The sequence below is a fragment of the Corvus moneduloides genome, chromosome 1 (genome assembly GCF_009650955.1).
Source record: "Corvus moneduloides isolate bCorMon1 chromosome 1, bCorMon1.pri, whole genome shotgun sequence".
In the NCBI taxonomy this organism is placed as follows: Eukaryota; Metazoa; Chordata; class Aves; order Passeriformes; family Corvidae; genus Corvus; species Corvus moneduloides.
The window spans coordinates 165289967-165313936 of record NC_045476.1 but is presented as its reverse complement, the minus strand read 5'-3'; the positions used below and the strand labels follow the sequence as shown (position 1 = coordinate 165313936).

The 23970-nt window shown below is 51.3% G+C and overlaps 1 protein-coding gene across 3 annotated transcripts in view; it reads left to right on the top strand.

Moving 5' to 3' along the window:
- Positions 1–23970, top strand: part of ZC3H3 (zinc finger CCCH-type containing 3) — a 136059-nt gene that overhangs the window by 2944 nt on the left and 109145 nt on the right. Inside the window, exons 1-3 of one of the 3 annotated variants that reach the window (XM_032091794.1) lie at positions 1802–1904; positions 4070–5381; positions 7235–7428. In XM_032091794.1, coding sequence (XP_031947685.1) covers positions 1859–1904; positions 4070–5381; positions 7235–7428 — 1552 coding nt within the window. In that variant the 5' untranslated portion in view covers positions 1802–1858. Of the gene's footprint in view, positions 1–1801; positions 1968–4069; positions 5382–7234; positions 7429–23970 lie in introns of those variants that run through there. The other 2 variants (XM_032091785.1, XM_032091800.1) reach the window with 2 other exon arrangements.

The window sequence follows — 23970 nt, the reverse complement described above, 5'->3', positions numbered from 1 at the left end:
ATGGTTTATCCCAACAAGCTGGTTCTTCCATATTCCACTTTAAAACGCCACAAAACACCATTAATAATTTACCAAATCTCCCTTTCCAAGCAGGGAAATTGTGGGCTCATCCAGAGATGTGATTTGACCAGAGCTGGGACAGGCAGAGCTCCCCAGCTGCATCGGGAAGTGAGAGATCCCAAGGGGCAGTGTCTGGTTTAGGGATTTGAGGCTGATAATCGGTTGCTTTTCCAAAGGTTCCATCCTGGTGTTGTGTTGCTCCAGCTCCTTGGCTCGTTTTTTTGTTCCCTGAATAATTTTAGGCTGGAGTTTTATCTCCTTTGCAGACTTGAGGCTCTGCTACTCTTTGTTTATGGGGTTTATTCCCTCAGGGAAGAGCGAAAAGATTTGGAAAACAAACTCCTTCAGGATTTTCATCAGTACCATGAGTGAATTTGCAGCTTTGGGACTGGTTTTCCTGCAAAACCTTTCAAAAATGACAGCTGAAGTGTGGGAAATAAGGAATCATGAGACTGATGGGTGGAATTGAAGTCTTCTTGCTGGAGATTGTCCCATGGATCACCCTCATGCCTGGCTGTGGGAAAATACTGGTGATGGGAGAGGGCAGAGGGGACAGGGGATGGGGACAGCTGGACCAGATTCACCTCGGTACAGGAAATTCCAGAATCCTGGAATGGTTTGGGTTGGAAGAAACCTTGAAGATCATCGAATCCCACTCCCCTGCCATGGGCAGGGACACTTTCCCCTGTTCCAGGTTGCTCCAAGCCTCATCCAACCTGCCTTGGACACTTCCAGGGATGGGGCAGCCACAGCTTCCCTGGGAATTCCATTCCAGCCCGTCACCACCCTCCCAGGGAAGAATTCCTTCCCAATATCCCATCCATCCCTGCCCTCTGGCAGTGGGAAGCCATTCCCTATGTCCTGATATTCCATCCCTTGTCCCAAGTCCCTCTCCAGCTCTCCTGGAGCCCCTTTAGGCACTGGAAGGGTCTCTGAGGTCTCCCTGGATCCTTCTCTTCTCCAGGCTGGACATTCCCAGCTCTCCCAGCCTGGCTCCAAGATTTCCAGTTTCCAAGTAGATAAACTGTGCTTCACACATCTCAGTAATTGCAGCCTGAATGAGCCTCGGGAGCTGCAGATGTGGAGAAAAGAGAGAAGAAGAAACTTGGGATAAAACATCACCCAAACCCCAACACAACAGAACATGGAACCAATGGACCAGGGAGAGGTGGAGAAACAACCAAGGCCAGGAGAAGGAAAAACCAGCTCCCCCTTTTCTGTGCAGAACCGGAAATAATTCCAATATTTTGGCTCAGTTTGTGGATCAGGGTCTTGCACGCTGCGTGGAAGAAGTGTTTTTTGGGACAACAATCATGGGAGAAATGCTGCAGCCATCTGATCATTGGGAAGATGGGGACAGCTGGACTAGGCTGGGATGGGGACAGGAGATGGCTGGATGAGGTTGTGGAAGGAACAGAGGCTGGGGACAAGGGCTGGGGACAGAAGAGCCAGGGTGGCCCAGGCTGAGGACAGGGGCTAGGAACAGCTGGTCCAGACTGAGATGGGAACAGGGGACAGGGTCTGGTGGCAGTTGGACCAGGCTGAGATGGGAACAGGGGGCAGCCGAGCTATCCTAGGCTGGGGACAGAGGCCGGGGACACCCGGGCCGGGCTGGGTTAGGCCCAATCTCAGGCCCAGCCCCAGGCTCAGTTTAGGCCGCGCTGTCCCGTCCCTGTTGCCCGGCAACGGTCGCGGGCGTCACGTGACCGCTCGGGGGCGCTCACGTGGTCCGTTGGCGGCGGGCGGCGCCGGTTGATGACGTCACGGGGGCGCGGGGCCGTGCGGCAGCGCTGCGGGGATGGAGGAACGGGAGCGGCTGTGCCGGGAGATCCGAGTGCTCCAGGGTGCGGGGATCGGGGGGATCTGGGAACGGGAGCGGCTGTGCCGGGAGATCCGAGTGATCCAGGGTGCGGGGATCGGGGGGATCTGGGAATATTGGGAACGGGAGCGGCTGTGCCGGGAGATCCGAGTGCTCCGGGGTGCGGGGATCGGGGGGATCCGGGAATATTGGGAGCGGCTGTGCCGGGAGATCCGAGTGCTCCGGGGTGCGGGGATCGAGGGGATCTGGGAATATTGGGAACGGGAGCGGCTGTGCCGGGAGATCCGAGTGCTCCGGGCTGCGGGGATCGGGGGGATCCGGGAATGGGGTGAACACCGGGGGACCCGGGATGCGGGAATATCCAGGTCCTATGAGGGGAACGGGGGAAACGGGGAATCAGGAGGGGAATGGGGTGCGGGAACGGGAGCGGCTGTGCCGGGAAATTCCAGTGCTCCGGGGTGGGGGGGATCGGTGGGATCCGGGATTGGGAGAGGCCGGGACACCGAGGGGAGCGGGGAAAAAAGGGAGGAGGGGGGCGAGGAAAAGAAGCCGGGGTCGGGAAACAGGGAGCGGCTGCTACGAGGGGATCCAGGAGGGACGTGAGAGGACCTGGAGGAGGGATAAGGGGAAATCTTGGCATCCTGGGGGGCGGCGCGGTGTTTTAAGGGAATTTTGGGAATCTAGGGTGGGACAGGGACGGGTTGTGGCAGGATCTGGGGAGTCCTTGGTGGGGGAGGGACGAACTGTGGAAGGGATTTTGGATTTTAGGGGGAAGTGTGAGTGGGATGGGGATGGGATCTTCTGGGAAGGGGAAGGGCCCAAGAGGAGGTGGAGGTGGAGAGGGAGGGAGTCCAGAAATGGTGGGGGAAAGTGGGAAGGGAAGATGGAGACCCCAGGAGTGCTGGGAAAAGGGAGAAGGGACCCAGGAATGCTGGGAAAAGGAGGGAAAGGGGAGAAGAGAGGACTCTGGAGTTCTGGGAGAAGAGGGGAGTGATCCAGGGAGTGCTGGGAAAAGATGGAAAGGGAAAAGAGCCAGGAAAGCCGAGTGGGCCACGGAGCACTGGGGGATTTTGGCATCCCCATGCCAGGGAATTCCCACACTGCTGCTCCTGGCAGGATCTGGGACTCTCCTGGCTTTGGGAAGGGGGTGTTCCCTGTCCCACAGCCCCAGGCTGGGAGCACAGAGGTGGGATGTGTATCCATGTGCCCTTCCCAAGCTCTGGAAAGCACCAGGATTTCTCTTTAGCACCAACTCCTTCTATTTTTGTCCCTCAGAGTAATTTTTCCTCGTTAGTGAGGCCACAAGCTCCGCTCAGGACTTGGGATTTGCCTCTCTGGGAGCTCCTCCGTGGGGGAATGATGGGAGCCAGGAAAGCAATCCTTGCTGTTCCATGAGGAATGTGCTGATTCGGCTTTCCCGGCAGCGCCGTGACCCCGGGGAAGGAAAAACTCCTCTGCCTGAAATACCAGGCTCCAAATTCCTTCAGGAATCACTCATGGGAAAGGTTTTCTGAAACAGTGAGGCTGGGCAAGGGCAGAAATTCCCGAGTTAACGGGAATGTTGGTGGATCAAAGCACCAGGGAGAGCTGGTGGCTTCCGGAGGGACGTGGCAGCAAAGCCTCGGAGTGTCCTTGTTGCTGCTTTGAAGGGAAGCAAGGAGGGGAATTTGGGAAGGGTCTGGAGCAGCAGGAGCAGCTGAAGGAGCTGGGGGGGAGAAAAGGAGGCTCAGGGGGGACCTTCTGGCTCCCTAAAATTCCCTGACAGGAGGGTGGAGCCAGGTGGGATCAGGATCTGCTGCCAGGACAAGGGGGAATGGCTTCCCACTGCCAGAGGGCAGGGATAGATGGGATATTGGGAAGGAATTCTTCCCTGGGAGAGCGGTGAGGGGCTGGAATGGAATTCCCAGAGAATCTGTGGCTGCCTCATCCCTGGAAGTGTCCAAGGCCAGGTTGGGTGGGGCTTGGAGCCACCTGTGGAATCCAGGGATATATGGGGATTGGAACAAGATGGTCTTGAAGATCCCTTCTGACCCGAACCATTCCTGGATTCGGTGATTCCATGACTTGTCTTTCCACCCTGGCTTATCCAAAACCTGGGCGACGATGTAATTCCAGCGTGAGGAAAAGCAGCGCTGCGTCACTCTCACATTCCCGTGGGATCAGGGAATTAACGCTCTGCCTTTTCCATAGGTCTCATAAACAGCCACAGGAACATGCACGGGAATGTTCCACATCCGGCGCCGTCGGCTCCTCCCAGGTGGAACAACCCCCACCAGCCCGGCTACACCAGGAGAGGAGCCTTTTCCACCAGGTACCCCCAGCAGGCTCCCAGGAATTTCCACCCACGCCAGACTCATTCCTGGAGGAAAAAATACTCCCTGGACAACCGGCTGCCGGGATCGGGTCATGACGTTGGAAGCGCTTCCAGCACTTCCCGAGGTTTTGGGAGCCTTGGGGACAGCCAAACTCCCGAGCCACTGGAATCGTCCCCGGAAAGACATGTGGACTTCACCACGGATGGGAACATCGTCGTGGATATCCAGGTGCCACAAAGGGCTGGCCAGGAAAATGTGGGTCCTTACAGCGAGTTTTCCAGGCAGGAAGCGGTGGTGGCTCCTTCGGCAGATGGGAATATCCAGAAATCTCTTCTCCAGAAGGAAGAGAGAAGACCTTCCCTATCCATTTCCTTCAGTTCCACGTCAAGGACGGTGTGCCTGCCTGGAAGTGGAGCTGGGAGCTCCTTTTCCACCTCTGGAAGCACCAGTGAAAGTGCCGTGGCGCTGAAGTCGGAGCCACAAAAACCTTTGGAATTGCCAGGTCAGGAGCCAGCCCAGCACTCGGCACGGATCAAGGCAGAACCCCCCTCTCCAGGGCAGCCGAGTGGTGAGGAAGTCCGGGATGCTTCCTTACACCCCAAACTCTTTGGGAATGCCGAGGTGCTCTCTGGACCTGCTCAGATTGGGGTGGCTCTGGTGAAAAGCAGATTTCCCGTCATTCCCAAAGCTCCCGGTCTCCAAAAAGCTGCCTCAGCATCCATCTCTGGCAAATCGCAGAAATTCAGGAAAAATAACTACACCTGGGTGGCAAACCCTGGGAAAAACTCTCGGATCGTGAAGAGGTGGGTGAGCCCTAGAGCCGAAAATTCCAAGAAGGGCATCCCAGGAACGGACAAAGGTGCTAAAATCTCCCCCAAAGCGGATTTGGGAGCAAAGATAAAAAAATTGGGATTGCAATCCAAGCTGGGGGTTTCTCCCAGTAAATATAAGTGGAAAGCCTCCAGCTTGCAGACTTTGCCTTCCACTTCCAAGTCAGCATTCCAGTGGAGATCCGAGGACCAGAAGAAGCCTCCAGCCCCAAATATCCCTCGAGCCACCTCCATCCCGCCGGCTCCGAGCACGGCGTCCGTTGTTCCCGGTGGGATGAAATCCTTTGGAGAGGCTGCGCTGTCCAGTTACAAAGTGAAGAGCCGGATGAAAATCATCAAGAGGAAAGGGAATGTGGGGTAAGTTGTTGGTTGGATTTTGTGTCCGTGGATTTCGTGTTGAAGTTGTGGCTTCTTGTGGGAGAAATTCCAGTGAGGGTCGTTGGGTGCTGGAGGATTTATGGAATCATGGAACGGTTTGGGTTGGAAGATCTTAAAGATCAGGGAATTCCAGTCCCTCTGTCATGGGCAGGGACACCTTCCCCTATCCCAGGTTGCTCCAAGCCTCACCCAACCTGGCCTTGGACACTTCAGGGGTGGAGCAGCCACAGCTTCTCAGGGAATTCCATTCCAACCCCTCACCACCCTCCCAGCCAAGAATTCCCTCCCAGTATCCCATCTAACCCTGCCCTCTGGCAGTGGGAAGCCATTCCCTGTGTCCTGTCCCTCCATCCCTTGTCCCAAGTCCCTCTCCAGCTCTCCTGGAGCCCCTTTAGGCACTGGAAGGGTCTCTGAGGTTTCCCTGGATCCTTCCTTTCTCCAGGCTGGACATTCCCAGCTCTCCCAGCCTGGCTCCAGAGCAGAGGGGCTCCAGCCCTTGGAGCATCTCCGTGGCCTCCTCTGGACTTGCTCCAGCAGCTCCATATTTTCCTGATGCTGGGTGATCCAGAATTGGATCCTGGGAATCCCTGTGCTCACTGACACTTCCTCACTCACTAAAGGGAGCTGGATTTTTTTTTCCTGGATTTATTTTCAAATTCCCATAACTGTTTTGTGGGACTGGGAAAAAGAGGAGGAATGTTTTGGATCCCTGTATCGTGTCTGGTCTATCCTTGGGAAGCCCTGTGCAGATCCTGGGATGCAGCAGCGATGGGATATGAGCTCTGCTGGTATTTTCCTCCCTTCCATCCCTTTGGAAAACTGTTCCAAGTGATGAAGTGAACAGCATTGATTTGGAAATCTGGTTCCTTCATTCCTGCTTGAATTTCCCACATCCTCTCAGTGCTTCCCAACAGGTTTCCATCCTTTCCTTGCCCTCCTGCTTTGCCTGGAAAGCTGCCAGTGAGTGGATTGTGCTGGGAAAATCACTCTGGAGCAGCCTGGAGAAGCTGGGAATGTTTGGGATTTTTTGGCAGTTCAGGGAGACCTTCCACACCTTGCTAAATTCCAGCAGAATCAGGGAAGGGATCATCCCCCTGTGCTGGGCACTGCTGAGGCTCCTCAAATCCTGGGGGCAGGATATTGAGGATCTGGAGCGTGTCCAGAGATGGGAATGTAGCTGGGGAAGGGTCTGGAGCACCAGGAGTGGCTGAGAGAGCTGGGAGAGCTCATCCTGGAGAAAAGGAGGCTCAGGGGGGACTTCTGGATCCCTAAAATTCCCTGACAGGAGGGTGGAGCCAGGAGGGATTGGGATCTGCTCCCAGGGAACAGGGACAGGACAAGAGGAAACAGCCTCAAGTTGCTCCAGGGGAGCTTTAGTTTGGATATTGGGAAAATTCCTTCTTGGAAAGGGTGGTCAGGCATTGGGAATCCCCATCCCTGGAGGGATTTAAGATCCCTGTGGATGTGGCACTTGGGGACATGGTCAGTGGTGGCCTTGGCAGTGCTGGGGAATGCTTGGACTTGACAATCTCAGAGCTCTTTTCCAACCCAAACAATTCCATGATTCCATGATTGAATCCCTCACATCTGTTGAGCAGAAGGCAGCGAGCGAGTTCGGCTGTCAGAACACCTCATTCTCCATCTGTTCCTTGCCAGGAATTCCTCTCATTTGCCTGTTTCCTTGGAATTTTCTGTTCAGAGCTTCTCCTCCCCCTCAGCCAGAGGAGAATCCTGCTGGGATTTGACTCCTCTTTGAGCTCTGGAGAAGGACACCAAGAATGTTTTGGTCCCTTCCCTGCTCCCTCCTAACCGTGTGATATTCCCATTCCCAGTTCCCCCACGGATAAGAAGAACATCTCCCCCACCACAGCTCTGAAGAGCCGCTTCCACCTCCGGAGGAAAAATTCCGTGCGTGGAAAACCTTCGGTGACGCCGAAACGCTCCTCGCCCCGGGGCCTGGTGCAGATTTCCAAGCACAGGCTCTGCCGGATGCCGGCGACCAGGACACAGGTGGCCACCAAGGAAGGTAGGAACAGGCATTCCAAGGGCTCAGTGAAGGGATTCCAAGGGTTCTTGGATTTAGGAATGTGTTGCTGAGTCCTCCTGGAGGTGTTGTTGATCACTGAGGAGAAGTTGGACTCCGTATCTGTGTTGTCCTTTGGCATCTCCGCACAAAAGCTGTTTCCTGCTTTTCCTGGGGTTTCCCTGGATTTTCAGGTGTCATGTAGGAAGTTTTTCTGGGAAGGAAGAGGTTGGCCTAGGCAGGAATACACAATCTCTCACCTGTATCCCAGTGCCGTGGCCAGTTTTGCATCTAATTTGCTGAAAACACCGATAATTAGTGGAATACTGAATCCAGCATGGAACAGGGAATTTGCATCCATGTCCTGCTGCCTTGGAGCAGAACTCGGAGCTCAGCGTGGCACCTCTGAGTGTCTGGAATGTTGTTGGGATGTTGGTTGCTCCAAGTGTGGTTCTGCTGTTCCCTGGGGACGTTTTTGTGGATAAAAGGCTTCCCCCACCTGGGATTTAGTTGTTGCAGATGGATACGAGACACATTTTCCCTGTGGCCCCATGAAATTCCCTGTGGGAATTGCTGGAGCTGGGAGAGGGGTTTGGACCGTGACGTAGCTGGGATTTGTCTCCAGGTATATTTTGGGATTATTTTGTGTTCAAACAGCTCCCTTGAGATGTTGACTTTTCCTGGATGAGGGATTTTGGACAAAGGCCTGAAGTACCAGGACACAGGGAATGGCTTCCCACTGCCAGAGGGCAGGGATAGATGGGATAATGGGGAGGAATTCTTCCCTGGGAGGGTGGTGAGGGGCTGGAATGGAATTCCTGGAGCAGCTGTGGCTGCCCCATCCCTGGAAATGTCCAAGGCCAGGTTGGGTGGGGCTTGGAGCAACCTGGGATAGTGGGAGGTGTCCCTGCCCATGGCAGGGAACTGGAATTCCCTGATCTTTAAGATCTTCCAGCCCAAATCATTCCATGATGCCATGAAAAGATAGAAAGCTTTGGAAACACGGAGCAATTTTGGATTGCTACAGCATTTTAACCTTGGAGGAGCTTGAGGAAGTGCTGCTTCCAAGGATATCAGCTGGTTTGGAATCCTGTTCCCTTGATTGAAGGGAATGTTCCCATACTGAAATCTTGATTTTAACTGGATAGGAATGAATAAAATAAAGCAGGAATGTGGTTGTGGAAAGTTGGCAAATAAAGAAGTTTGGAGAAAGGAAGAAAAAAAGGGAATAGGTCTGGAAGTGACCTTGGGAGAGCAGGTAGTTCATTCCCCCCTCCAAAAGTGGATCCAATTATCCAACCTTTCCCGACAGATGCTTCTCCATGTGGCACCTTCTCCTTCACAGAGAAATTCAGGAAGGGATTCCCTCAGTGAATTCTTGGATTTGCTTCCTTTGATTCAAATTGCGTTTCTGGATTTGAATCCTTTTGTACTTCAGGATTTTTCCTGGAGAGCTTCAATCCCAGGTGGAGGATTTGCAGCTTCATGTGTTGGAATATTCTTAAACTCTGTGTTTGGAAAGCTGTGGAATTATTCCAGGGCTGTTCCTCCACATGCTCCAGGACTCCCCAGGTTTAGTAGGAAAAGATTATTGGCTGATGGATGGGGCAGGGATATTCCCAAGTCTGTGAGATCCTGGCTGCTCACAGGGTTTGGGGACAACTCCCACATTCCCTGTTCCCTCTAAATGTGTAATTATGGATGAGGTGTCGGTGTCTTCTGGTTCCACAGGGAGCTGGGAGTAAGTGAAGTCTTGTGGATTTGATTCCTGCCTCCCAGGTTATCCAAGAGGTTTTGGGAAGGTTGTTTTGGTTTCTTTTGGGATATGAGTCCCAGCAAAATATTGTGGATATTAATCACCATAAAGTGATGGAATTTTCAGTCTTTTCCACTTCTCCTTGGACAAACGGGAGGGAATTAAATGGGTTTACTGGGATACACTGGGAGCAGAGTGGGGCAGGAATGGAGCAGGGGGATGGATGTTGAGGAGCTGGGATTTCTGGGATCACACCAGATGGAAAGGCAGAGGGGAGGGATGGTCCCAACTTCCTGCATGGCAGCGTGGCTGGAAAAGCTGGATCAGCCCTGTCATCCCCACAGATGTGGGGCCTGTGGTGACACAGCCTGGCTGGTTTCCTGTTTGTCTTGTTCCTCAGGATTTTGGGATACGTGGCACGGCTCTGTGGTCCGTACAAAGACATTGTTCCTGCTTTTCCCAAGTCCTTGTCTCTCTCCCGACTCTTCGATTCCCTTTTGGACCCAAATGGATCTGTTTGGTCTCATCAGTAGGGAAGCTCTCCCAGCCACTGCTGAGTCTTGGACTGGGATTGGTGTTTCCCAAAGTATCCAGAGGCGCTTCCCTCTGTGGGAATTGCTTTTATTTAGGGATCAGAGAGCCCATGGAAAGTGGCAGATTGGTAGGAATTCTTTTGGGATTATTTGGGCTGTTCCGTGAGAGATCCACCTGCAGCTCTCATCAATTAATGCCAGAATATTAAAGTGGAATGTTTAATAACAGCTCAGATATTGGAATGTGTCCTGACTGGAAGTTTTTCCAGTGGGATGCTGGAGCAGGGAGGAAGTGCCAGGGCTGCCTCACTCGCCTCTGGGATCTTCAGGGATCAAGCAGTGGTTGCTTCTCTTGTTATCCAGGGAAAAGCTGGAGGACCGGCAAGGATCATCAGGGTCATGGGTGCCACTGTATTGGATAAAACCATGGAATGGTTTGGGTGGGCAGGGACCTTCAAGATCATGGAATTCTCCAGCCCCTGCCATGGGCAGGAACACCTTCTACTATCCCAGGTTGTTCCAAGCCCCATCCAACCCGGACTTGGACACTTCCAGGGATGGGGCAGCCACAGCTGCTCTGGGAATTCCCTTCCAGCCCCTCACCCTCCTCACAAGGAGGAATTCCTTCCCAATATCCCATCTATCCCTGCCCTCTGGCAGTGGGAAGCCATTCCCTGTGTCCTGTCCCTCCATCCCTTGTCCCCAGTCCCTCTCCAGCTCTCCTGGAGCCCCTTTAGGCCCTGGAAAGGGCTCTGAGGTCTCTCTGGATCCTTCTCTTCTCCAGGCTGGACATTCCCAGCTCTCCCATCCAGTCCAAATAAGCTTTATGTCCATGTCCTCTCCCATCATCTTGGGAATCCTTTTTCCGGTTTCTCCAAACAGGAGTTGGGCTTATTCCCAGAAGTTCAGGGATGGCATCTTTTTCTCACCAGTTTTGAGGGAAAACACCAATTTCTAAGTGAGGTTTGATTGATCCAGGTGTGATAACAGTGGGATATTCCTGCTTTTCCCATCCTAAAAGTCCCATGCCAGAGGATATGGGAATCCCACGCTTTTCCAACAGCTCTTTCCTGTCTTTATCTGGGATTTCTTGCAGGATGAGGCTTTTTCCCAACTCCTTTTTTAATGACAGACAGGTGAGTTCTGGGAGTTGGGAACTTTTCCTCGCCATTCCTTGGCTCATCCTGCTTGGGATATCCGAGTTGTCACTTCTTATCCCCAGGGCATTTTCCTCAGAAAAAACTAGGAATAAGTGCTTCAAAGGGAGATTTATTGATTTTTTTTGGTGCCATTTTAACGTCGGAGATGTGGCAAATCGGGTGAGGAGAATGGGAGTGCAGTGTGGGAAAATTGGGATTTCTGTGGGAGAATCGGCAGCTTTTCCAGGAGAATTGGGGATTTTGGGAAGCGCACACAGCCCTGCAGAGGGCACTCGTGCCTCTCCCATCTCCTCAGTCCACCTTTTTCTGGTTATTGATGGCCTAATTTCGTCTTTATGTGAAAGAAAGCAGATCTGGAGTAATTTGCAGCAATAACCTGCTAATGCCGGGCCAGTATCAAAATTCCCATGTTCATTCCCGGTGGCAGATAAAACACTAATATATAATTATCCTTGCAAATTGGATTGTTTTAAATAACCAAAAGGCTACGGCCGGCGAGAAAACCATCCCATTTCCCTGGAGTTCCTATTGCGGGGTAATTGCTGCGTTCAATCAATTTCCTTGGCATTAGAAATTCCATCACAATCAACATTAAGCTTTATTCATTGTGATGGCAAAGAGCCGGATCATTTCTCCTCTTTTCCTTAACTGGCAAAATTAATCAGGGAAAAGATTTTAAACATTTACCCGTGCGAAAGAGGTCAGCTCTGCCACTATATTGCTCAGCAGATAAGGGGGCTAATAAAAAGAAAATTGAATTACTAATGATCGCCAGGAACAGAGTATATAAAACCTGGCAATCGCCCGGTGCAGGAAAAAAAGGGAATCAATTTTCTCCGGACAAGGTGCGCTCGTTTTTTATTTTGGCTCATATTATCAGCAATTTAATTGGAGAGAGCATAAACAGGAGGAAACAGTTAGGGAATAATGAGGCTGGAGGTGTAAAATCCTGCAGGATAGATGCTGGACACAATTTATTTGGCACAACAGATAATCACTTTAATTGAATCCAAAAGTGCAGCGTTCAGCAGCGCCGGCTCCGCGCCTCGCCCGGGGGGATCATGGAATATTACAAAGAGGCTCCTCCGTGTCTTTTCCCCCCTCTGTAATGTCCCCTTCCAGGCAGGAATGCTCCGGGATTGCTTCGGCACGGTCACAGCTGGCTGGCAGGAGGAGATGGAGAAAGCAGGAGGGAGATTCTCCAGGGACTTTTCCTTATTTATGTGTGTTTGTTCCTTAAATAATTTGGCGATTGCGGGGTTGGATGGTTCTGTGTGAGCCTGGTCGTGTCCTGCTTGAGGTGAACTTGGAATCATGGAATGGTTTGGGTTGGGCGGGACCTTAAGGATCAACTTATCTTGCTGGGTCCTGAGTTCAAAGCCTGGCTCCCTTTTCCTGCTGTGATCGCCAGGTCTGGGCATTAAAGGAGTTTTTAAGGAGCCTTTGGATGTTTTCCTGGGAAAGGTGGGTGGTTCATCCTTGAATTTAGATCCCAAAATGCTTTGGGTTGGAAGGGTCCTTGAAGATCATCCCATTCCACCCCCCTGCCATGGGCAGGAACACCTTCCACTATCCCAGGTTGCTCCAAGCCTCATCCAAGCTGGCCTTGGACAGTTCCAGGGATGGGGCAGCCACAGCTTCTCTGGGAATTCCATTCCCAGGGAAGAATTCCTTCCCAATATCCCATTTACCTTCCCTCCTTCAGCATAAGTAGATGGGGAATTGTTGCAATTCCCCCTCTGTGGTTGTGCAACTCCATGGCCAGAGGAGGAGTAAACTGGGAGCACGTCCTTGTTGGATCCACTACTCCGACCTGGTTTTGTGTTGTTCCCCTTCGAAATATTCCTTCCCTGCTTTGTCTTTGCCTTTCTCCTCCTCCAAAGTGAGATAAGCCAGTGGTTTGTGTTATCAGCTTCCTGCTCTTCCTGTGTTGCCACCCCACTGTTGAAACTCCCAAACAGGAGGAATCCTGTTTGTATTCCCATCTTCCTAAAGAGAAATTCCACGGGATTCCTGAGACCCGCTTCACTCTGCATCTGCAGAAGCTTCTATGACTCTTTACTGCCAGAATCACCCTCCAAAAATTTCCCTAAATCCTCGTTTCTCGCCTCGCTCTACAGGGGGGAACATAAGGGGGTCGGGATGGGCAAGGAGCGTTTGCTTGGAAAAACGCTGGAGGCAAAAGTGGCAGGAGCTGCTTTGCATTACTTAGGCGAGTAAAGGGGGTGTAAATGGTGAGGAGCAAGTTATGGGAGGCATCCGAATGCTCAGCTGCTGATAATTTTATTGACACCGCGTGTTTGGATCCCTCTGGCAGCTCTGGAAATCTCAGCCCTGGATTTTATACCCTCTCCTGTTTTTTTTCTTGATGTTTCCAGTGGGATGATTCCCAGTGGGACAGCAACTCAGGGAATGTTTGGAGGTTTTTTCCCTTGTTTTGTGTCTTATTTTGTATTTATTTTTTTTCTTTTGACTCGCACGAGGTTTTGCTGCTCTTCGAGGCAACGCCTCCGATCGCGTTACAGCCGAGTTAAGCTCTTGATCCCTTCCCTCAGGGAAGCCCTTGGATCACACACAGAACTCCTTGGAGTTCATCACATCTTTTTCTTTGCTCCATCATTACTCCCGTTTTCTCGAGTTCCTTCCAGCTGATCCAAACCCTTCCCAGGTCGCCGCTCAAGGCGAGCGTCGCTCGTTTGTCCCGCGTAGGTTTGACCTTGCCTGGAAATCATCCCACTGCCAGCTCTCTCTTCCCTCTGGCTTGTCCTTGGGATCCAGGGATGGAGCGTGGCTGGTGAGGTGGCTCCTCACTCCTTCAGGAATTGGGAAAAGTTCACATTCTTGGCTCTTTGCCGGCCCCGGTTACGTCAGCGGTCGTAAGTAACGGTTTTGGGTTTCCGCCTTGACTTGGCATTTCCAGGTGACTTGTCCCGAGCTGCAAGAGGAGCTGCGGGCACGGAGCCAGGATTGGGAATTCTCTTTGCGGAGCCCTCTTTTAAAAATAACAGCCTGCCGGGAGCGGGGGAATGGGCCCTGCTCAAGGAAGTGTTCCCGTGTAGATGTTGGATTTGGGATCAGGGAAAGGGAACATCCAGAGGGAAATGGGGCAGAGATCTCGAAGGTGACAATTCCCGAGTGTCTCTTCCCCTGTGGAATTCAACCTGCACACTCAGTTTGTTATGGAAGGCACATCCCTGGAGTGTTCCAGGCCAGGTTGGATGGGAGTTGGAGCAGCCTGGTCCAGTGGAATGTGTCCCATGGCAGGGGGATGGAATGAGATGACCTCGAAGGTCCCTTCCCACCCAAACCATTCCATGTTTTAATCCAAGTCACCTCTCAATCCCTATTTTAGGTAGTTTTTCCTCAGTATTTTTACCTCAATCCCCATTTTAGAGCATCTCCCTGTACCATGTGCAGCTCCAGCTCCGTTGGATTGGGAAATTCCATTGGTAACCAGCAGCTCTTTGGGGAACGATCTATTTATACACTAATAGGAAAAATACTTGGCTTTGGGGATGGATGAGATCCTTCCTTTGGCTCTGACCCCTGATATTTCCAAGTCTGTGGGGGGCTTTGTCTAAGGATCCAAACCTATCAGGGATGGCGCAGTGTGGAACTAAGACAGGGGAAAAAAAACAGAGGGAAAAAAAACCGGGAAACAGAGCAGTAGGACCTGAACTCCTCCTTTGGCTTCCTTGGGATTGCCTGGCTTTAAATATTTCCAGGGATGGAGCATCCACAAAAATCTCTGGGCAACCAGGTCCTCACCACCCTCACAGGGAAGAATCCTTTCCCAAATCCCATCTAAGTCTGCTCTCAGTTTAAGCAATTCCCCCTCATCCTGTCACTCCGTGCTCTTGGAAAGAGATCTTGATCTTGGAAATAGAGATTTATTTGTCCATGGAATGCTTTGGCTTGGAAGGGACCTTTAGGAGTCTCCTAATCCAACCAAAAATGAAGCTTTTAGACCAGTTTTGGACCTGCTGTTTGGAATTGGGTGGAATTTCAGTGCTGATCCCTCTTATCCCTCTGCTTGTCTTTCCTTGGCCTCCTAAATAAAAATAAGGAAAATAAAAACAGGTGTTTAAGGCACTTAAAAAACCCCCCCATAACCTGAAAAGTGATGATGAGTCCCTGTTCCCTGTCTTTTTTTCCTTCCTTTTGCTATTTTCTCCCACTTAATGAACTGTCTGATGGTATTCCCGGCATGGTCACAGTTGGAATTACCGATGCCGGTGTGGATGATCGGAGTATCCTCCACTGCTCTGTCAGGATTCCCAAAATCCCACCTTGGCAGATGCTCAATTCCCTGTAAAACCTGTGTAGGTTTCTCTGTTCTGCTTTCTGCTTCCTGCTCTTTCCCAAATCCCTCTTTACACCCTTCTAATTTTCTTGTGGAAATCTTCCCATTTGATTTTCCCTGTAATGACTTGGAAGCGTCGTAGGGAAAATTCCTCTCCCCGGCTGCTGAGCTGAGTTGAGCCGTTCATTCCAGGACTTTGTGGATCACTCCATGTGCTCAACAAAGCGCTAGGAATGAGTAAAACTCCCTTGGAATACGGAACAGATGCCGGAGTGCACCTGGAATAAGGGATTTGTGGACTCGGCAGCATCTCCCGAGTCCTACAAAACTCTGCTGTTCCAGCAGCTTTGCTGGAGTTTCTGCTTCAGCCTAAGGGATGAGGAGACGCCTTGACTTCACTTGTCAATGGGAATTTTGCTGTCATCCCTCGGGAAATTCGAGTCCAAGGAACGTTTCCTTCTCCCCTGTGCCTCTGGATAATCCCCACGCGTGCCGTTTTCGGGGGGTGTTTCTATTTTGGATTCTTTGGAGTGGTGTCAAGTGGGGATTTTGTGTGGATATGTGGACGGGATCGGTTCCAAAGCTTATCCCACATGTTATCGGCCCTTAAGCTGCCCTCAGGGGCTCTCCATTGGAAAAGGGCACGGGAATTCTTGGAGCCTTAGCGTGGGCTGTAAACTCCAGCGTTGATTGCAATGGGAAACTCCGTGTTGTTCCTCATGGCACTGGCAAATGTCCTGGGACATCTTGTCCTTGGATGGGACAGGGAGAGCCCAGAGAGGGGTGAGTGCGTGGGATGTGCCATCAAACTTTGATTTTTTCCATGGAATCACAGAATGATTTGGGAAGATCTTAAAATATCATTCAGTTCCAATCCCCTGCCATGGGCAGGGACACCTTCCACTGTCCCATGTTGCTCTGAGACCTGTCCAGCCTGGCCTTGGACACTTCCAGGGATGGGGCAGCCACAGCTCCTCTGGGAATTCCATTCCAGCCCCTCACCCTCCTCACAAGGAGGAACTCCTTCCCAATATCCCATCTATCCCTGCCCTCTGGCAGTGGGAAGCCATTCCCTGTGTCCTGTCCCTCCATCCCTTGTCCCCAGTCCTTCTCCAGCTCTCCTGGAGCCCCTTTAGGCACTGGAAAGGGCTCTGAGGTCTCTCTGGATCCTTCCCTTCTCCAGGCTGGACATTCCCAGCTCTTCCAGCCTGGCTCCAGAGCAGAGGAGCTCCAGCCCTTGGAGCATCTCCATGGCCTCCTCTGGACTTGCTCCAGCAGCTCCACATCCTTCTGCTGTTGGACCTCAGAGCTGGAGGCATAATTCCAGGTGGGATCTCACCTGAGTGGGGCAGAGGGGCAGAAATTCCCCCTTTTCCTGCTGCCCACAGTGTGGGATGAGCCCAGGACATGGGGGATTTTTGGGATGTGAGCGCACATGGATGGGGCATGTCCAGTTTTTCATCCACCAACACCCCCAAGTCCTTCTCCTCGGGACTGCTCTCGATCCATTCTTTATCCAGCTTTGGGGTGGGAAAGACGCTCGAATCCCGGGAACCAGATGGATCAGTGTCAAATGCTCTTTTTGAGATTAAAAAAAGCAGGGAATTCTTTCCTTTAGAAGAAGAGCCCAACCTGCCACCCAAATAATATTTGCAGTGATTGGTGACCTTAATTTAGCAGCGCTGACTTCCAAATGCTTTCCCTGTTATCAGGAATCCAAGGAGTGGAGTTCTCCCTTATCAGGAAGCAAATCAAAAGGGAATTTGATGGGGTGAAACGAGTCCATCAGAGATCCCGCTCTGTTTTTAAAACAAGATTTACTCTGCTCTCTCCACATTAACTGGGGCATTTTACGGTGCTCCCCTTTCCGTGAGCTTCCGTGATCCATCATTTCCCGGCTCGCCTGCCGGAGTGGTTGTTAGATTTTACTACAGCAAACACTGTAAAAGGGCATTAGAGCAGTTAAATCTGGAGTCTTGCTTCCATAAGGAAAAAGAAAATGCTGAATTAGGCACCAGAAAAGGCAACCACAGCGATACTTTAATCTTGAATAAATTATCAGAAGAGTCAGAGGCAAGTGATTTTATGTATTGTTAGAGCTCTGCTAATTAATTATTGTGGAATAATTGATGTTTAGAAGCACCAAAGTTGGGTCCTTTCCTGCCTTAATGGACTTTCAATATGGCAGCTGGATTTTTATTTCTGTCTTCATTTTAACCCTCCCTTCCACGGGGTTAATGAAGTTGCTTTCCTAAATATGAAGAGTCTAAATAATAATTAATCAAGAAAATATCGCTCCACAAATTGTGGGTCTAAGTCAAAGGGTGGTTTTGGAGACTTTCCTGACATCCAGAGGAAGTTGAGTCCCCAGCAGGAATATTTGAAGGATGAAATGCCCTAAAGAAATGGATAAATGGAGATAAGCTGAAGAAGGGGAGGAATTAAATGGGATATTGGGAAGGAATCCTTCCCTGGGAGAGTGGTGAGGAACTGGAATGGAATTTCTGGAGAAGCTATGGCTGCGCCATCCCTGGAAGTGTCCGAGGCCAGGTTGGATTGGTTTTGGAGCAACCTGGGATAGTGGAAGGTGTCCCTGCCCTTTGCAGGGGTGGAACTGGATGAGCTTTAAGGTCTTTCCAGTCCAAACCATTCCATGATTCCCTTTGACAGGAAGAGACGGCTTTCCTCCAGTTGGTGGAATTGCACAGAGTCTTCTCATCAGTGTCTTCATCTCTTTCTGGAGAGTTTGGATTCATTGTTTCCAAAGGATTTCAGATCCCAGTCAACCCAGAGCCCCGAATTCCAGCTGGTGTTAACCCTCTCTTTGGCACCGGTGGGGTCGTACTGGTAACCAGTGGCTGCCTTGGGCCATCCCAGTTCAGGAAGGATACAAAGAGATGATCCCAATGGATCTTGGGATTACCTTGGGAATGTGACCTAAGGAAGAGGTTGAGGGCACTGGGCTTAACTCGGGGAGCGGTGGAGTCTCTGCCTTTGGAAGTGTTTGAGATCTGGGAAGAGGGAGCAGAATTGGTGTCCATGGAGGTCATGCTGAGCAGATGGTTGAGCCGGAGACATCCAGAGGTTCCACCTAAATTTCTGTGGATCTAAGGAAGCAACTTAACCTGCTCCAGGGCTGAATTTCCTACTTTAAGCACTAAAATCCCTTTGCAGCTTTTTCAGGAAAGAATGGAATTGGTGATAAGATCCCTGCGCTCCCTTTTCCAGCTGGTGGCCTGCAGCACATCCATCCCCATCTGCTGCTTCCCAAGTGTCCTTCCATGCTGTTGCCAGTTGTTTTTAAGGAATTTTGACCTCTTAAGATGCTGCTGGTGCCTCTCTGGGATGAGAGTTGGATCTGGCTGAACCCTGGAACTTCACAGGCTGGGAGAGCTGGGAGCATCCAGCCTGGAGAAGAGAAGGCTCCAGGGAGAGCTCAGAGCCCCTTTCAGTGCCTAAAGGGGCTCCAGGAGAGCTGGAGAGGGACTTGGGACAAGGGATGGAGGGACAGGACACAGGGAATGGCTTCCCACTGCCAGAGGGCAGGGATAGATGGGATATTGGGAAGGCATTCCTCCCTGGGAGGGTGGAGAGGGGCTGGAATGGAATTCCCAGAGGATCTGTGGCTGCCCCATCCCTGGAAGTGTCCAAGGCCAGGTTGGAGCATAGTGGGGAATAGTGGGAGGTGTCCCTGCCCATGGCAGGGGGTTGGAATGCGGTGATCTTTAAGGTCCTTTCCAACCCAAACCATTCCATGATTCCATGATCATGACCTTGCAGGGATCCTACCCTTTCCTGCTGCCTGTGGACATTGAGGAATCAGTGGTAAAATCCACGCAGGCACATTGGATTTCGCAGTTTCTTCCCAGAGCTTGGGAATCATCTGCTTGATTGGATTTTGTAGCACATCCATCCCCTCCCCTGTTTTTTGGGATCAGGGAGGATGGGGCCTGCAAAGGACAGGTGAGGACAGGGCACGAAGTGAACAAACACTTGTTGAGCTGAAAGGGGTTTAGGAAAACCGGGACATACAATGCTGGTAAAGTGATCCCTGCTCCCGAGCAATTCCAGCCCCCCAGAGCAGGGGGATGCCCAGCCCCAGCGACTCTCCCACTGTCACCACTCTTCCTTTTGGGGCTGGGCAGGGCGTGGGTGACAGACATTCCATGGCCTGGCCACAACGTGGGGAAAGCAGCTTTGTGGAAAAGCGTCCTGAACTTGATATCCTTGTTTATCTCTTCCCAGGCCCTGCCTGGCCCCTCGAGATAAACAGGTGCCAGTGCTTGCAATTCCCAACAGCCGGAATAACTCCGAAAGGAGGTTGTGTTTACGTGGGGAGTTATTCCTGCCTCCCTTCAGGGCTGGAGCACCCCTGTGGCAAATGGGCTGGCAGTGGACACAGCCCCAGGTCTTGGACTTGCTCCATGCTGGCTTTGGACACTTCCAGGGACGGGGCAGCCACAGCTTCTCTGGGCAACCTGTGCCAGGGCCCCAGCGCCCACCCAGGGAAGGATTTCTTCCCGTTATCCCATCTAACCCCACCCTCTGGCAGTGGGAAGTCATTCCCTGTGTCCTGGCATTCTATCCTTTATCCAAAGTCCCTCTCCAGCTCTCCAGGAGCCCCTTGAGGCACTGGAAGGGGCTCCAAGGTCTCCCCAGAGTCTTCCCTTTTCTCCCAGTCTGTCTCCAGCCCCTGGAGCAACTCCATGGCTTCCTTTTGGTTGCTTCCCTCCCTTTCTGGACACATCTAAGACATTCCAGCCCCTTGGACTCATCAATAACTTAAACCCCAGGATCTTGTGCCTGAATTATTTTCCTTTATTTCCCTTTTTTCCCTCTCTCCCTGCCCAGTGGGATCCCTCTTCCTTCTCCCTGCTCCAGCCCAGCCCTCACGTGCCTTGGCTTAGCACAGGGAATCCTCAGCTCCTCTCCTGGGTGCTCCCAGCATTGCTGTCATTCCCTGAGGGAACACTGTGCCCTGCTCCAGGGTTGTTTAGTGTCTCGACTTAGAGACATTCCTGAATGGAACCTCCTTAATTCCCACACGAGTGCTGCGGGAACAGCATAAAGCCCAGTAATAAAATGTAGTGAAGAATTCCAGAGTGAAATCGAGATGGGAAACCTCTGCTGCTGCCAGGCTGGAGATCTCCAGTCTGGAGTTTCCCTGGGCTTTTTAATGGAAGCAGGAGCTTGTTTAATATTGTGTCATGTCATGGGCTCTGAAGTGGAGGCGGGATCAGTTCTGGAATTCCGGGATCAGTTCTGGGGCCCTCATGACAGGAAAGACATTGAGGGCTTGGAGCATATCCAGGGAAAGGAACAGAGTTGGGCAAGGTCTGGAGCAACCAGCAGCAGCTGAGGGAGCTGGAGGGGCTCAGCCTGCAGAAAAGGAGGCTCAGGGGCCACAATTTCCTGAGGGTGGAATCAGGTGGGGATCGGGATCTGCTTCCAGGGAATGAGGGACAGGACCAGAGGAAACGCCCTCAAGTTGTGGCGGGGGAGCTTTAGTTTGGATATTGGGAAAATGTTTTCCATGGAAAGGGTTGTAAAGCATTGGAATGGGCTGCTTGGAGGAGTGGGGGAGTCACATCCCTGGAAGTGTCCAACAAAATGTGTGGATGTGTGGATTTGGCACTTGAGGACAGGGATTAGTGTATGGTGCTGGGCTGAGGTTTGGACTCTATGATCTTGGAGCTCCTTTCCAGCTTTCAGTTCCATGATTTTGTACTTTGCTCTGTGTTTTTCCTCTCGTTCTCACTCTCTGCCTCGATCCTGTGCCTGACAGAAATGGTTTGGAATTTGGACATGGAATTTGATTTCTTTTTTGGAGTATCCCAGAATGGTTTGAGTTGGGAGGGACCTTCAAGACCATCGAATCCCACTCCCCCTGCCATGGGCAGGGACACCTTCCACTATCCCAGGTTGCTCCAAGCCCTGTCCAGCCTGGCCTTGGACGCTTCCAGGGATGGAGCAGCCACAGCTTCTCTGGGAATTCCATTCCAGTTCCTCCCCACCCTCCCAGGGAAGAATTCCTTCCCAACATCCCATCTATCCCTGCCCTCTGGCAGTGGGAAGCCATTCCCTGTGTCCTGTCCCTCCATCCCTTATTGAAATTCCCTCTCCAGCTTTCTTGGAGCCCCTTCAGGCACTGGAAGTACTAATTCTGATTTATTCCTGTTATTTTTTTTTCTTTCATTCCTTAACACGTTCCCAGATTTTTCTGGATTTCTGGTTAACACGTGGTAGGAAACATCAATTCCAATATTTTTTTTTGCCTCGTTATTCCTTCCCCACAATTCCCAGCCAGTTTTCCCTTTCAACTGAAAGGACATTTTCCTCTTTGTTGCATTTCCATTAATGGATTCTCACTATGGATCTGCTTCCCGTTGCGTGTCAGTCGCTGCCTCTTCCGAAGGGCTCATTCCACACTAAGTGGTGTCGGAAAAGACTTTTCCCTTCCCATTCCATCCTCTTAAAACCCAATCCTGGACATCACAGCGGCCACTTTGGCTGTGCTGACGCTTCCTTTGTCCTGTCCTCTCTTCCCAGGGATCTGAGTGCACATTCCAGGCTGCCTCATTCCCTAATGCTTTGCTTTTTCTCCTTTAAATATTCATGGGAGCGGAGTGGCCGGGTTATTTAATGGAACAGCATTATCCTTGGAATTCAAAGCAGGAGTAGGCTTGTCAATATGTTTTAAAAACTTTTCCCAAATCTGGGAGCGTTTGGGATTGAGGTATTTTCCCGATTTTTAAGTTTAAATGAATTCTGGAATTGCTGTGAATGTGCTGCCTTGGGAGAAGGAGAAATTCCATGAACTTCCAGTTTCTCACTAGACAAGGATGTTTTATCCTGTTCAAAGGATCACTGATACCCCTGAGGGATTTTTAGTGGGTGGCTTTCCCTGTAAACCCTGGTTAAGAAGTAGTCAGAAGGAATTTGGAGTCATGGAATGGTTTGGATTGGAAGGGATCTTTAGGATCATCCAGTTCCATCCCCTGCTGTGGGCAGGGACACCTTCAACTATCCCAGGTTGCTCCGAGCCCCATCCAACCTGGAATTTGGGCTCGAGTCAGGATTTGCAGCTCCAGATGCTGTTGGATATCCCATGGATTATCGAAGAGTAAAATGAAGGAATGTCAGAAATTTTTCAGGGGATTTTTTTTCTTCCAGCTCTGCCAAGCAGGCAGCTCCCAGTTCATTCAGGTCACTGGTGGGATGAGGGCTGGAAGTCTGAGTCTCCTGCTCTTAAAATATTCCATAGATTTAGGAGATGGTGCCTGACACATGGCCGGGAGAGAATAATTGGATGTGGCAGCTGAGTGAAAAAGGCTGGATGGGATTTTTCCTTCCAGTGTGTTATGATGGAGGAAATTTGGGATGGTTTGTTTTATTTTTATTTGGGGGGGGGGGGGGAATCGAGGAAAACAAAACAAATTCCAGCAAAACCACCAATAAAAAACCTTTATGTTCCAATCAGCTGGGATCAAATGGGGATTCAGCCAACACTGGGAGACAGGAGGGATTTCTTTTCCCAGTTCTGGAATTTCTGGTGGCCTAAAGAGGTGTTTACCATTTGGAAATACTCTTAAATTGGAATACCAGCAGTCTCTGGAATACCCTGGGAATGTCCTTCAAATCCATTTGGAGTTGGTTGAAACCAAACAGACTTCACTGTCGCTGGACCTCCGTAACCTTGGGATAAATGATTTTACTGCTGTTCCTGGGTTTTCCTGCCTGGGAGATGGGAAGAGCAAATCTGGGAAGAAAGATTTGTGGGATCTGGGGAAAAAAAAAACCTCAGGCAGATCCCAGCACTGTGGGATCGGGACCAAAATCTCACAATTGGGAGATTGTGAGGTGGGGAGGCCCTGGCCCAGGTTTCCCAGAGAAGCTGTGGTTGTTCCATTTCTGGAAGCATTCCGGGACAGGTTGGATGGATCTCGGAGCAATCTGGGATAATGGAAGGTGTCCCTGCCCATGGCAGGGGTTGGAATGGGATGAGCTTTAAGGTCCCTTCCAAAGCATTCCAGGATTCTGTTTCCGTGTGCTCTCACTCCTTCCTGGGTGTGACTGTTGATCCTACAGGTCCCCATTCCTGTGGGATCACAGTGGTGTGGGGGAGATGAAGCAAAAGAAAATGGGGAGAAAACCGAAGGGCTTTGGAGATGGCAGAGGCAAGTGGATGAGGGCCAAAGAAATCGTGGAATCATTGAGGTTGGAAAAGGCCTCCAAGGTCATCGAGTCCAACCATTAACCCAGCACCATCCCATATTCCCAAGTTCCACATATTTTTTGAACCCTTTTAGGGATTGTGGTTCCACCACTGCCCTGGAAATCCCATTCCAGGGCTTGTCAACTCTTTCCATGGAGAAATTTTTCCCTGATATCCAAGCTGAACCTCCCCTGGTGCAACTTGAGGGCAATTCCCTCTCATCTTGTCCTTTGTTCCCTGGGAGCAGATCCCAGCTCCCACCTGGCTCCACCCTCCTGGCAGGGAATTGCAGAGTGAGAAGGTCCTTCCAGAGCCTCCTCTTCTCCAGGCTGAGCCCCTTTCCCAGCTCCTTCAGCCTCTCCTGGTTCTCCAGACTCTTCCCAGCTCCATTCCCTTCTCTTGGACTCACTGACGTTTGAGAGCTTTTCCATTGATTCCATGCTGAGCAGGGAGTCAGGATCAGGGAAGAGCTTGGGGAGAGCTGGGTCAGGGAGAAAGATGCCGAGGACATTTTGTGAGCAGGATTTTAAGGAATGACAGGAAACCTGGAGTTGTCACTCTTCTCCCTCAGGAGCGCC